Source organism: Lithobates pipiens, unplaced genomic scaffold (assembly GCF_037356315.1).
Source record: "Lithobates pipiens isolate NorthernLeopardFrog02 unplaced genomic scaffold, aLitPip1_a1.2 Scaffold_4, whole genome shotgun sequence".
NCBI classification, from domain to species: Eukaryota; Metazoa; Chordata; class Amphibia; order Anura; family Ranidae; genus Lithobates; species Lithobates pipiens.
In genome coordinates this window covers 1,971,274-1,984,891 of record NW_027507852.1, presented here as the reverse complement: position 1 = coordinate 1,984,891, position 13,618 = coordinate 1,971,274, and the positions used below count along the sequence as shown (strand labels likewise).

The following is a 13,618-nucleotide window of genomic DNA, read 5'->3' as shown; positions in this document are numbered from 1 at the left end:
TCCCAGCAGGCTCTGTTCTTCCCACAATCCACAGCAGCTTAGTTTTCTTTTTCTCTCTGTGATCTTGGGTGGTGGGCGGAGCTTTCCACTAGCTCTCTCTATGGCTCCATATAGTCCTGCAGATGGCCAATGGTGCCATTCAGCAGTGATAGTAGCCAGTCCCTGCTGTCAAACATACCAGTGATGTGAGCCACGGCTACATATGAATACGTTTTAATGAAAACACTTTCTTGCTAAGTTCCATGGAGCAACATTGCAAATTACAGCTATGGGAATAAGATTTACAAATGAATTAACTAATGAGCCTCTTTTGTAGGTGATTCTACAGTTGCGCATCCAGTCCTCACTGTGTCACCTGACTACAGAGTGTATGTGAAAGGAGAAAATGTGACTCTGATGTGTAATGCCTTGGGTGACTATAAGAGAAAATACTTCAATTTTTTTAAGGACTCAGACTATATCCAGACTGATAACACACATATGCATAGAATCCAAAGTCTGGATTATACCAATGCTGGAAGTTATGCCTGTGAATTTTGGGAAGTCAGTCATCAATCTACCAGAAGCAAGGAAATCACTATATTTGTAACTGGTAAGGTTAACTTTTTTTTTAACTCTTCATTTGTACAAAACACATACCTCCCAACATTTTGTGATGAGAATGAGGGACATCTACTAGCAAATGTATGTAGGCATATGACACTCCCCCTGCCACACCCCTTTAAAGGAGAATTAACCCCAAATAAAGGTTAATTAAATCCACAAGTGTTTGTTTTTTACCACTACAATTCCTTTATATTGGCTTTTAAAATTTACAAATGCAACAATTTAGAAATTGGATGAAATGTTTATCACTGGGAAACACTTTTTGAAAGATAAAAAGTGCATTTTATATACAACTATTTAGATCAGACCAAAATGAGGGACAAATAAGGAAGAATAAGGGACAGAGGGACATTGCTCCAAATCAGGGACAGTTGGGAGTTATGCAAAACATAACCCCCTCTGCAATTTAGTCCAAACACTAGGAATGTATTCACTGTGAAGACAAGTGATAAAACACAGATAAATAGACAGTTTTCTACAGTCTACTGCTTGTAGCTTCTTGTTTCCATTTGCAACAAAAGATCCTTAATATTTGCAATTATGCCTTTCTTAGCTGCACTTTTCTATTTACGGAAATACACAATTCATTAACATCATTGCAGATTGCATTTTATTTTATTTTTTTAAAGTGCCTTAACTTCCTCTTTAATTGCTTACAGAATCATTACTGAATATTTAAATGTGCATTATAAAAATATATCTAATGCTCACTACGTGCAAAAAAAGAACACCTATGCCACGTACACACGATCAAACAATCGGGTGGAAAAGTCTGGCAAATTCAAGTCTGCCGGACAAGGAGGCGTACTTTTTTTTACCCGAAAGTACGGCGGACTTAGAAAGTAGTTTTGCACTCCAATATTCCCGCCGGACTTGCATTTCGGCGGACAATCCGGCCGTGCGTATGCCAGTCCGCCGTACTTTTGAAATGAACTGACTTTTCCCGCCCGGAGAAAAGTCCACTCATTTTGAGCACGTCTCCAGGTAGGCGGGGCCCACGAAGGATGCGTCGCTGGCCCCGCCACCTGGTATGGACTTAAAGGGGAACCCCAACGGCAAAAAAATCGGCGGGGGGTCCCCCCCAGGTCCACATCAGGCCCTTGTCCGAGCACGCTACCCGGCCGGCCGGCCGGCCAGGAAAGGGGGGGACGAGCGAGCTCCCCCCCTCCTGAGCCGTACCCTGCCGCTTGCCCTCAACATGGGGGGGGTGCCTTGGGGAAGGAGGGGCCGCGCGGCCCCCCCACCCCAAAGCACCTTGTCCCCATGTTGATGAGGACAAGGGCCTCTTCTCGACAACCCTGGCCGTTGGTTGTCGGGGTCTGCGGGCAGGGGGCTTATCGGAATCCGGGAGCCCCCTTTAATAAGGGGGCCCCGGATACCGGCCCCCCACCCTATGTGAATGAGTATGGGGTACAACGTACCCCTACCCATTCACCTGTAAAATAAAGTTAAAAAAACACAACACAGGGTTAAAATAGTTTATTGCACAGCTCCGGGGGTCTTCCGTCTTCGGGGGTCTTCTCGCCGGACTTTTCTTCTCTTCTTCTCTTAGATAGTCGGCTACGTGTGTACGCGGCATTAGACACACAAAAGTTACACTTTTTACTAATAGAAATGATCAATTAATTAAAGCAACAAATAGCAAGACAATATATTTTGCACTGAGTTTTCCTTGGTGCTATCTATGAGTAAATACATGCTTTTCCCATGTTTAGTGAGAAATGGTGAGTATGTAGGAAAAGATGCTGCCATTTTCTAAGGCCAGTCCACGAAAAAAATGTATATTTCAGTTGTATAGGTGCTAGATATTTACATCAACAAATTGAATCCTATATCTCTAGTATCTTCCATAGGTTAGAACCTGTGCAATCAGATTCTTGGGCCTTCACATATTTTCATAGCTGTCTGCATCCTATTGCAGTAGGGCAGTGTTCCTTAACTCCAGTCCTCAAGGTGCCCCAACAGGTCATGTTTTCAGGATTTCCCTCAGATGAAACAGCTGCGGTAATTACTAAGGCAGTGGAACTGTTTAAATCACCTGTGCAAAATAATGGAAAGCCTGAAAAAATGACCTGTTGGGGCCTTGAGGACTGGAGTAGAAAAACACTGCATTAGGGTGTGCACCTCAAAGCTTAAAGCGGGAGTCCACCGGGACTCCGCGTTTTTTTTTTTTTTTTTAAAAGCCAGCAGCTACAAATACTGCAGCTGCTGACTTTTAAATAGTGACACTTACCTGTCCAGCGCGCCCGCGATGTCGGCACCCGAAGCCGATCGCTCGCTCGGCTGCCGGGTCCCGCCGTCATCTTGGGTATGGGAATCAGGAAATGGAGCCTTTCGGCTTCATTTCCCGGTTCCCTACTGCGCATGCGCGAGCCGCGCGGCGCAATCCGGACGGTCCCCGCTGCCTCTGGGAGCTGTGTGTTTCCCAGCAGGCAGCGGGGCACTTGCTGAAGGGGGCGGGCGCTTGCGGAACGGGGCGTAAAGTACGCCCCGTTCCGCAGAGAGCTAGCCCGGAAGTGGGTGCAGTTACCTGGATTATCCAGGTAACTGCACCCCCCTCCCCCCTGAAAGGTGCCGATTGTGGCGCCGGAGGGGGGGGGATTCCGATGAGCGGAGGTCCATTTTAGGGTGGACCTCCGCTTTAAACACATATGCCTTCCTCTGCAGCCTTAGCTGCACTGGACAGTGAATGAATGGGAAGTGGTCTGTGTTGAGAGGCTTCCTGTTCATTCACAAACTGAAGCATATTAAACACAGTTTACTTAGATTCAGTTATAAATAAACACAGTGCGTGAGGCTGAGTTCACACTATTGCGAATTGTATGCGGGAACCCCGCATCCAATTTGCAATAGCAGGAGATTGTGACCGGCTCTCTATGGAGCCCATTCACATATCTCCACTGTGACTCCGATGAAAATTTGCACAGGAGTCCCGTGTGTCTTTTGGTCCATTTCAGGTCCGAATTTAGCCCAACATTCGGGGGCGTAAAGGGGCTAGTAAATGACATACTGACTAGCCCTTTTTTGCCCTTTTTTCCCGCTTTCCATCCTGAACATCCCCTGCAGCAGCCAAGGGGAGAGGAGAGAAACCAGCAGCACAGGAGCAGGCTGTCAGATTGAGAGGTAGCACTGGGAAAGCAACTCTCTCATGTAATCAGATGTCTGTCTCTATCAATGTGACAGTGGTCTTCAGAACTGACACAGTGCTTTGGGCTGAAAGTTTGTCAGTTTGGTTTCGGCCTTCATTCACATATTAGTTGTATATGTTAATTGTAGGTAGCCCTAGCCTAGGGCTGGGGAATAGTAGTTGTCATTTTTGCATTCTATACCCACGTGGTCACCGTACATGTAGATATGAAGGACAGTTCCTCTCAGCAGTGTGGGTGAGTCCTTCTGAGTCCTACCACTAGCCCTTACATCAGACTCCTGGGACTGGTGGTAGGACTCAACTCAACTTTTGTTGTGCAGGAACAGAGCTAGGGCCTATGGTAGTGTTTGATATAATACTAGGCTATCAATAAACAAAAATGGCACATTTAAGTAGGGTGAACATATACATTATAATGATATTGGTAATTGCCAGAATTTTCTCTAAATATATAAGTCACAAGTCCTCGGGCTGATTCATAATATTTTTTAGAATTTATTGTAGAGGATACAGTATTCCTTACAATAAACCCTCAACACCACCTTTTATCTGTTTATTGAAGATTATTGATGGATATAGGCTGTAGACATGTGCACACTGAAATATTTTGTTTCGGAATTTTGTTTTCGTCCGAAAAATAAATGTATTTAGTTACTCCCGAAAATTCGTTTTTATTTATTTCATTTCGTTAAAAATGCATTCGTTCGAAAATCCAAAATAATTAAGGTTGAATCTGTCATTGAAGGCTTATGGTGTCTGTCGCATGTTCTAAGAAGATTCGACGGAGCAGCTAAACTGTACAATGCCGCAATTGTACATTTCTGGTCGAATGTTCCGCCTACAAGCTATAGTAGAATTCTAATGTTTTATGACTAGTAATAATTTTATTTATTGATTATTATTACTAGTCAACCAACATTAGAATTCTTTTATAGCCTATGGGCAGAGCATTTGACCATAAATGTCCGCTTGTGGCAACTGCTTCGTCGAATCTTCATGTCAAATCTTTTCTCTCTATGTCGAATAATCTTGGACTAATAGTTAGGTTAGGCACATTCAACCTTTTTTGCTATTGTCTCTATAATGTCGAATGTTTTCTCTCTATGTTGAATGTTTTCTCTCTATTTCAAATCTTTTCTCTCTATGTAGAATAATCTTGAACTAATAGAGCTAAGGTTAGGCACATTCAACCACAGGTTTGATGGACACAGATCGCTATTGTCAGCATCATGTCGAATCTCCTATCTATATCGAACTGTTGAAACGAAAATGAAAATAAAGCATTTGTTTATGTCGGATCTTTCGGTTTTCAGATTATGCATGTTCGTTATCGTTTGTTAAAATGATAAAGAAAATACCCGAAATGCGGACGAAAATGCATTCGGACGAAAAGAATGCACATGTCTAATAGGCTGACACATGCTGACCAAGGCTGGCCATAGTCATATGTAGTATATCACTGCTTAGGGCTGTTATCACAATATCACACTCCTCATTATTGTTTGGATCTATACTCACAATAACTTAAAGAGGAAGTAAACCCTGATGAGTTTACTTCCTCTTTCATTCCCTGCAAAGGCAAAGCATAATGGACTACTATGCATCGCATAGTAGCCCATTATGTATCATTTACTTGACACAGGAGCCAGCGAAGTCACCGCTATCCCCTGTAGTCCGTCGCATCCATCTTCTTCGGCGAAGCCGCAATGACGTCACTCCTGCGCATGCGCACGGGAGCCGAGACGCGCGGCATTGCGCGGCATCTTCGTTATCGAGGATTCCACGCTCAGTGCGTCTGCGCGCCGCTGTCTGCGGTGCATGTGCCGTAGACATCGGTGCCCGTCTTCGGGCAAATATCTCCTAAACCGTATAGGTTTGGGAGATATTTCTTGGACCTACAGGTAAGCCTTAATCTAGGCTTACCTGTAGATCAAAGTGGTTTGTAAGGGTTTACAATCACTTTAATTTCTTCCCGCCCAGCCTTGGTGTCCCTTTAAGGTGTCATTTAACCCAGACTATGAAAAACTGTCATTACATGCTATATAACAGAGAATTAGTTTTGTGTAGTGATCAATACACCTGGTTGATCCTGCCTTCAGCTGACCCTCCCATATTCTCTGTGTGCCCACTGCAGGTTGAGATTGTGTAGACCAGCTGGTATCCTCTACGGAGCATGCTCAATTTCAATTCCCTTCTAAGCCCTTAATTTCCTCAATCTGTGCAGCCCACATGGGTATAGAGTCACACATGGGGGTGTATACACAGTGGTAAATGACACCCTCCTCACTCCTCTTTCCATGAACTTCTATTACTAAACACTATAGGGCAGCGGTGTATTTTGATTTTTCTGCTCTAGGCAAGACTAAAATCAGGCACCACCATCTGAATTTGCCACATCCCTTCCTGTTTAAGATACACCCCTTCATCTGTAAACTCCACCCCTTCATCTTTAGGCTCCACTTCTCCCTATTAGAGCTCCATCTCAAGAAGTGGTCAGAGGATGCGGACATGATACAGGAATTAGTCATAGACTGCAAACATGATACAGGAGATGGTTAGAGACTGAGGAGATGAAACAAGTGATGGTCAGAGACTGCAAATATGATACAAGAGGTTAGAGACTTGGGACATGAAATAAGAGATAGTCAGAGACTGCAGACATGATACAAGAGATGGTCAGAGGCTCCAGACATGATACAAGAGATGGTTAGAGACTGTGGACATGGTAGAAGATATGGTCAGAGACTGCAGACATGGTAGAAGATATGGTCAGAGACTGCAGACATGATCAGAGACTGTGGACATGATACAGGAGATGTTAGAGCCTGCGGACGTGATCAGAGGCTACAGACATGATCAGAGGCCGCGGACATTGTTAGAGGCCGCGGAAATTGTCAGAGGCTGCGGAAATGGTCAGAGGCTGTGGACATGGTCAGAGGCTGCAGACATGGTCAGAGGCTGCAGACATGATCAGAGACTGTGGACATGATCAGCATCTTCTCTAACATGATGATCATCCTTCTTCAAATACATTTGCCAGTTATCATTACTTACATAACCATGACTGTCCTCTCCACCCGAGCCTAGCCAAGCCAAGGTGAGTCAAGACTGAACACTCCCCTGCCCAAGCACAGCCGCCGAGGTGAGCTGAGACCGCCCCTTTGCTTGAGCCCAGATGATCAGAGACTGCCCCCTGCCCGAGTACAGCCAAGCTGAAGTGAGCGGAATCTGCCCTCCCGGCCGAGAACAGCTGAGCCCAGCCGAGTGGAGGACACCCCTGCCAGTCACTTATGGGGGACTGTATTTGTGTGGCCATCGGGACTTGGGAGGAGGTGGTTAGTTTTTTGTTATGAGGGGGTGGCTTGTTTGCTGCCCCCCACAAAGTGCTAAGCTTTTTACACCGTTGACACGAATTGCTTCAGATACACTTTTGTTAGAGAACAACACTACCCAGGTGTGCAGCATTTCTGAGACGGTACTGCAGAGCATGTACCGGTCTCCACTAACTCAGCAGTCCCATCATCTCACTCCCAGTGACAATATTTTGAATGTTGTTACACAGCAAACTCACTTCTCCATAACTTTGTGCTTATTCTCCCTTCTGGGGGGCCCCCTCTAGATCTCTCTCCCGTGACTACAGGCTTGGTCCCTAGGCTCTCTCTGCAGGAGACCCAGTCCCAGTATGTGGGGACCCAGTTGCTAGTAAAGGGACAAGCATAACACCCCTTCATTACCAGAGTAACTATCACCTCTGGCCTGTCACCAATTTCCTGGCTGGTAGAGTGTATTAACAAGTGACATAAATAATCGAATCATTAGCAACAGCAACAGCAATCTAGCTTCCTCTGGACAGCATTCTGCCCATTAGACTCTGTACTGCCCTAGACTCTGTACTGTATCTTCTCTATCTTCAGTCCCCTTGTTGTAAGTCCTTTTTTTTTAATACGCCATACATGCATCCCTTTAGAGCCTTCAGACCAGGCAGTTTAGATGAACAAATGAAGATCCTTTACTGAGGTAGTTACATATAACAAGTAATAGCTCTCAAAGACATATTCCACACAATTCGCTATACAAAGCTCTCCAGTGCACCATAAAGTATTTGTACCTTAGACAGATGGCAAAGTTCATAAAATCAATCCTTAACCACTTCAATACTGGGCACTTTCGCCCCCTTCCTTGCCAGACCATTTTTCAGCTTTCAGAGCTCTCGCACTTTCAATGACAATTGCGCGGTCATGCTACACTCATTTTACAACACATTTTTATAATTTTGTTCGCACAAATAGAGCTTTATTTTGGTGATATTTATTCACGACTCTTAATTTTTTTTTCGATATAAGCGAAAAAAGAGTGGAAATTTGGAAAAAAATATATATTTTCTTCTTTCTATTTTAAAAGAAATCCAATAGAATCTAATTTTGTCATAAATGTAAGCCAAAATGTACTCTGCTACATGTTTTTGGTAAAAAAAATTCAGTTAAATGTATAATAATTGGTTTGTGTGATCATGGACACATGTACGCAAATGATCATGTACAGATATGCGCAGGTGATCACGGACATATGTGTGCAGATAATAATTGGGACCTGTGATTTTAGTGGGACATATGTGGGGGACATGTGTTTTTATTATTTGGGGATGTGTTTTGGGGACATGTGTTTGCACTGTGTGGTGACATGTGAGTTTACACTAGGTTGGTGATCAGTGAGTAAAAAGCTGTAAAAAACAGCACATACTCACTAATCACCAGCCGGCTGCAGCGATCTGTTCTCTTCTCCTCACTGACAACTTCCGTGTGAGTAGAGGAGAGCCAATTTCCTACCAACCGGCTCTGTGTTTACATCACATGACGGTTGTGATTGGACATGGCCGTCGTGTGATCAGGAGGGCCAATCACAGAGCCCTCCTGCTGATCGCAGATGCGCCGTGTCCGGTGACACAAGCGTATCGGGCACGATCACCCTCCTTTTGAAGGACGTTCCTGAACGTCCACTCAGAAAGAGAGAGCACCCACCCGGCCGTATATATGTACATTGGCCAGGTGGGAAGTGGTTAAAGGCAAGAGTCAATTTAGGCAGTACATGCACAAGAAGTTGCAGCAATCCTTTAAAAGTCCATGATTTGGTGATAATTTACAAAAGGCAATAAGTCCATGATTGCGGGCTCTAAGTCCATAAAGATCCATGGGTTCCAGACCCCACTGGAACCCTGACTGAGCTCCCACCACCCCCTCAAAGGGGTGATCCATACTGGCAGAGTAATAGCAGCATTTTAGCAGTCTTTCCCCAGACAGCTCTTTCAGGGCACTTAGTGAGCCCTATTTATATGGTATGATCTGCAAGGGGCGACAACCTTCTGTCAAAAAGAGTGAGAAAACCTGGTCAGCAGCGTTAACTTCCTTCTCAGATCCACCAACTCAGCAGGTCAACCTAAGAACACAGTGCACCATTTAAACATTGTAACAGTTTGCAACATGATTGACCTAATTAATATGAGGGCAAGAACACAGGAAAAGAAAACTATTAACCCTTCAGAACCCTCTTGGAATCACCTGCTTACAGGCAACAGCCAGTGTTTCTCTCACTCTCTATTCTTAACCAATAACCTGGCTACACATATAATAACTGATTGACAATGTTATTTATCTTCATTTTTTATTGAATGTGTGAACAATGAAATTGTAAAAGTGATTGCAAACTAAAACAAACCCCCAAAAAAGATTTATAATTACCTGCACTGTGCAATGGAATTGCACACATCAGCCCAGAACCTCCTCTTCTCAGGTCCCCTGCTGGTGCTCCTGGCTCCCCCTCTTCCTATGGTGGCATACCTGCAAGCTCCATCCCAAGCCTCACTGCCTGTGTCCCCAGACACAAACAGCACAGCTTGGCCCCTCCCCCTGCCCCCTCACCACAGGAATTCATTATCATTGGCTCCAACTGCCTCAGCAAAGCTTGGGAGACTAGGAAGAGGAGAGAGCTGCTACAGGTGGACACAGTGCTGGATCAAATGAGGGCTCTGGTAAGTACAAAGGGCGGTGAGGAGACTTACTGCTACCTAAATATTTTTTACCTTGATATAAGGAATTCATGTAAAAAATGTTTAAGCTTTAGAGCCACTATAACACTATAGAAAAATAAGAATTAGAAAAAGAACAATGAAAAAATAAACACACAACATTTTGGATTCTGGGCAATGCTATGTTACCATAAGACCCCTTTCACACTGAGGTGTTTTTCAAGTGTTTTTGCACTAAAAATAGTGCCTGAAAAAGCCCCTGAAAACTGCTTCCCATTAATTTCAATGGAAGCTTACACGCTGAGGCGGTGCGCTGGCAGTACAAAAAGTAGAGGAAGCAGCATCTTTGTGGAATGTTTGGAGTGCTTTAAAAAGCACCCCTGTCCATTAAAATGAATGGGAAGCGCTTCCAAGGCTCCTCAAAAGCGCCGCTAAACTGCTTTTTTTTTTTTACGGTCATGTGACCTTAAAAAAAGCACACCGCTAACGCCCCAAAAGCCCCACAAAAACAGGGCTAAAGCGCTGCAAAAGCAACACAAAAACACTCAATGTTTTATGGGCAGTTTTTGAGCGCCTCAGTGTGTCTTATAGTTAGAGTAACCATTTTTGGTGAAGTAAAATATCTGTTCCTAGTTATATTATTACTTTTTGATCATGTTGAACAGGTAATGATAATGAGGAACAGATTCTGACAGTAACAACAATCCCAGACAGACAGATATTAATAGTGAAACTTAGCTACATAGACAGATAAACATCATACTGATGGCTTTAGGTGGAGATACAGGAAGATAGGAATGTGCTACAACATTACAAAACAAGTAAAAAAAAAAAAAACACCCGATAAAGAAAAAGTCTTTACATGACAGAGAATACATACAGATGTTTCCCCATTATATGCTACTATCTGCAAGTTTAATATATACTAGGCTTGTGCAATTCGTTTCGTAACCAATCGAAATTCGTCCGAATTTAGCCATTTTCGGACATTCGGAAGCATTCGAATTTCCAAACAAAGCAATTACGAATAAAACCGAATCCGAACTAAATTATCATAAATAGCGAATGCCTTCGGCATAATTCGTTAATGCGTTAACGCGGCAACAGCAAGTCGACTTGTGATCGTAATCGCATAACGAATAATTTAATTATATTCGAATCGATTCGTTTTATTCCCTAGTGAGCTACTAACAATTCGAAAGAAATTGATTCATCAGAATGTCCGATAAATTTAATGAAATCATTCATTATGCAAAACCACGAGTCGACTTGGTGTTGCATTAGTCCGCGTTAAAGCATCATTCGCTATTTGAGATAATTTTTTTCGGATTCGGTTTTATTCGTAATTGCTTTGAACGGAAATCATTCATTATGCAAAACCACGAGTCGACTTGGTGTTGCATCATTCGCTATTTGAGATAATTTTTTTCGGATTCGGTTTTATTCGTAATTGCTTTGAACGGAAATTCGAATGCATCCGAATGTCCGAAAGTTGCAAAATTCAGACGAATTCGAATACATCCGAATGCATCCGAATGTCCAAAAATAGCAAAAATCGGACGAATTTCAATGCGAATGCATTCGTTATTCCGGATATTAGTGAATTACAGTTTTTTAAGCCAATCAGTTGAGGGGGCTGGATTACTGGCATGGAGTAATTTACAGTCCAATCAGATGATTTCTTTTGTGCTGGAGGTTGGATTAAGGGCAAAAGGTCACTGCATTGTGCATTCCACAACTGAGTGAGAAAGGGAGTTTGAGCAGAGGAGGAGAGAAAATATTTGAGAAGTAGCAGAAGAGAGTCCAGTCTCGTAAAAAATTTGTCAAGATGGATTCAAGCTCTCAAGATGAGGTTCCTCCTCCTGGTACCAGCAGCAGCAGTGACACAGCAACAACAACCACTACCAGCACCTGTGAGTTTGTACCACCATTGTCTGTGTCATGTATGTCAGCATCTGTATTGCTAGGCCCAGACAGTCATACTTCCACCACCAGTACACAACGTTCCAGTAGGCGTGTTAGGTCTCACAAGAGTACCTTTTCAATGGATAAGCAAATGAAGCAGCAGAAGCAGCTTGCCTGTCCTGTTTCAGTGCCTCAGCCAAAGCGTTCAGGCAGTTCTAGCAGCTGCAAAAGGCCTAGCTCTGATAGTGCTATGCTAAGGCCACCCTCCAAACAGAAAAGGTCAGAGAGGGAAACTGTTGGTTCAAAATCCCCTACTAGCAGGGCTGAAAGGTCCTGCTCTGAGACTAGGAAGCAGTCGGCATCTATTGCATGTCGTCGCCTTTTTCAGGATCTTCCCCCAAGAACAACCTGCACAATAACTACTAGTGCCACTGCCAGTTGTGTCACCACCACCTCTGCTATGGGCACTTTGAGAAATGTGGTGACACCAAGTCTTTTTTACAGGAAAGGCCTGACACTACCACCTACACAGGCTTTTGATTCTGAGCATCCGTTTAAGCAGCCTAAAAGTTAAATATTTGAATATGAGCAAGACATTTTGTGCGCTCATAGTTCCACCACCACCACTATTGCTACTCCCATTGGCACCACTATCACCACTGAAAAAATTACATCTACAGGTCATAGAAGTAATGAGGGAGATTTTTTAGTCACATTTCCCATTAGCCATCCGAGAGAAGAGGGAGTTCAGCAGGTCCCCCCAACATCTGATGTTGATAAATCCTCCTTCGCAAACATGGAAGATTCAGATTATACCTTACCTTTTAATCTTGATCAGGAACCAAATATTTATGAGCCAGAATATTCTCCTTCCCATATTAAATTTGATTCCCCACTGTTGTATTCCCAAGAAAAGAACGGCACCAGTGGAACCTGCCTCTCCTGTTCCAGTTGAGTCTCCCATAAACATTAGAGCCGCCAGCACAACTGTTAATCATCAAGTAACCTCCTTCACTATCCCCGACATGAGGCCACCTCCCATTTTATCACAAAAACACTGCAGCATAGCAGAGTGCACAGGTCAGGCTACAACCAAAATTAAGCAAGTTGCTCTAGCATCTGCGGCTGAAGAGGAAATTCTCTCTAAAAAATCTTCACCACACAGTGGCAGCACCCGTCGTTCTAAAATTTGGCAACATTTTGTGACAGTTGGTGATGGCCGCACAGCTACATGTAAAATATGCAGCAGAGAAGTCAGCCGTGGGAGACTATTGGGTCATCTCACGAACGCTGGGATGAAGCAACACATGCTTAGCCACCATAGGCCAGTAATGCTGAGGGAAGAAATGGGTGTGTCTCCCCCATCTACCACCACTATTACCAGCAGCAGTGTCAAAGTCACAGCCACTTCTGGAGCTACAGGTCGTAAAATGCTAAACAAATCCATACAGCCCACTATAGAACATTTTGGAGGGGTACATTACCGGGGTATGTCAAAACAGCAGTCCCGTAAACTTACACGCCTCATTGGACAACTTATAGCTGTTGGGGGGGCTTCTTTCAGTTTTGTCGAAGGGGAGCCCTTCAAGCAGCTGATGCAGGCTGTGGCACCACAATACCAGGTCCCTTCACGCACCACATTCAGTAGAACTATAGTGCCCTCGCTGTACCGGTCATGTGTTGGGGTTTTGAAGGATTTGCTGGGGAAGGCTGCTGGCCAATCAGTTCACTTTACAACTGATTTATGGAGTGCTACAAGTGGCCAGCATGCCTTCCTGTCCTTGACTGCCCATTGGTGGCAGCCCAATGAGTCGCAAGATATACAACCACCACCACAAACAATTGCAAGGTCAAGAAAAACCTCAAGTGCTGTGGCTGCTGCCACAGTGCACAAGACAGGATTGCACGCCTTCCTCCTCCATGCTGAGGTGATGGAT

At 44.0% G+C, this 13,618-nt stretch overlaps 1 protein-coding gene across 2 annotated transcripts in view; it reads left to right on the top strand.

Moving 5' to 3' along the window:
* LOC143956691 (uncharacterized) overlaps positions 1-13,618 on the top strand; it is a 138,056-nt gene that overhangs the window by 77,261 nt on the left and 47,177 nt on the right. For both annotated transcript variants that reach the window (XM_077466889.1, XM_077466888.1), the window contains one exon: positions 317-592. In XM_077466889.1, coding sequence (XP_077323015.1) covers positions 317-592 — 276 coding nt within the window. The remainder of the gene's footprint in view (positions 1-316; positions 593-13,618) is intronic.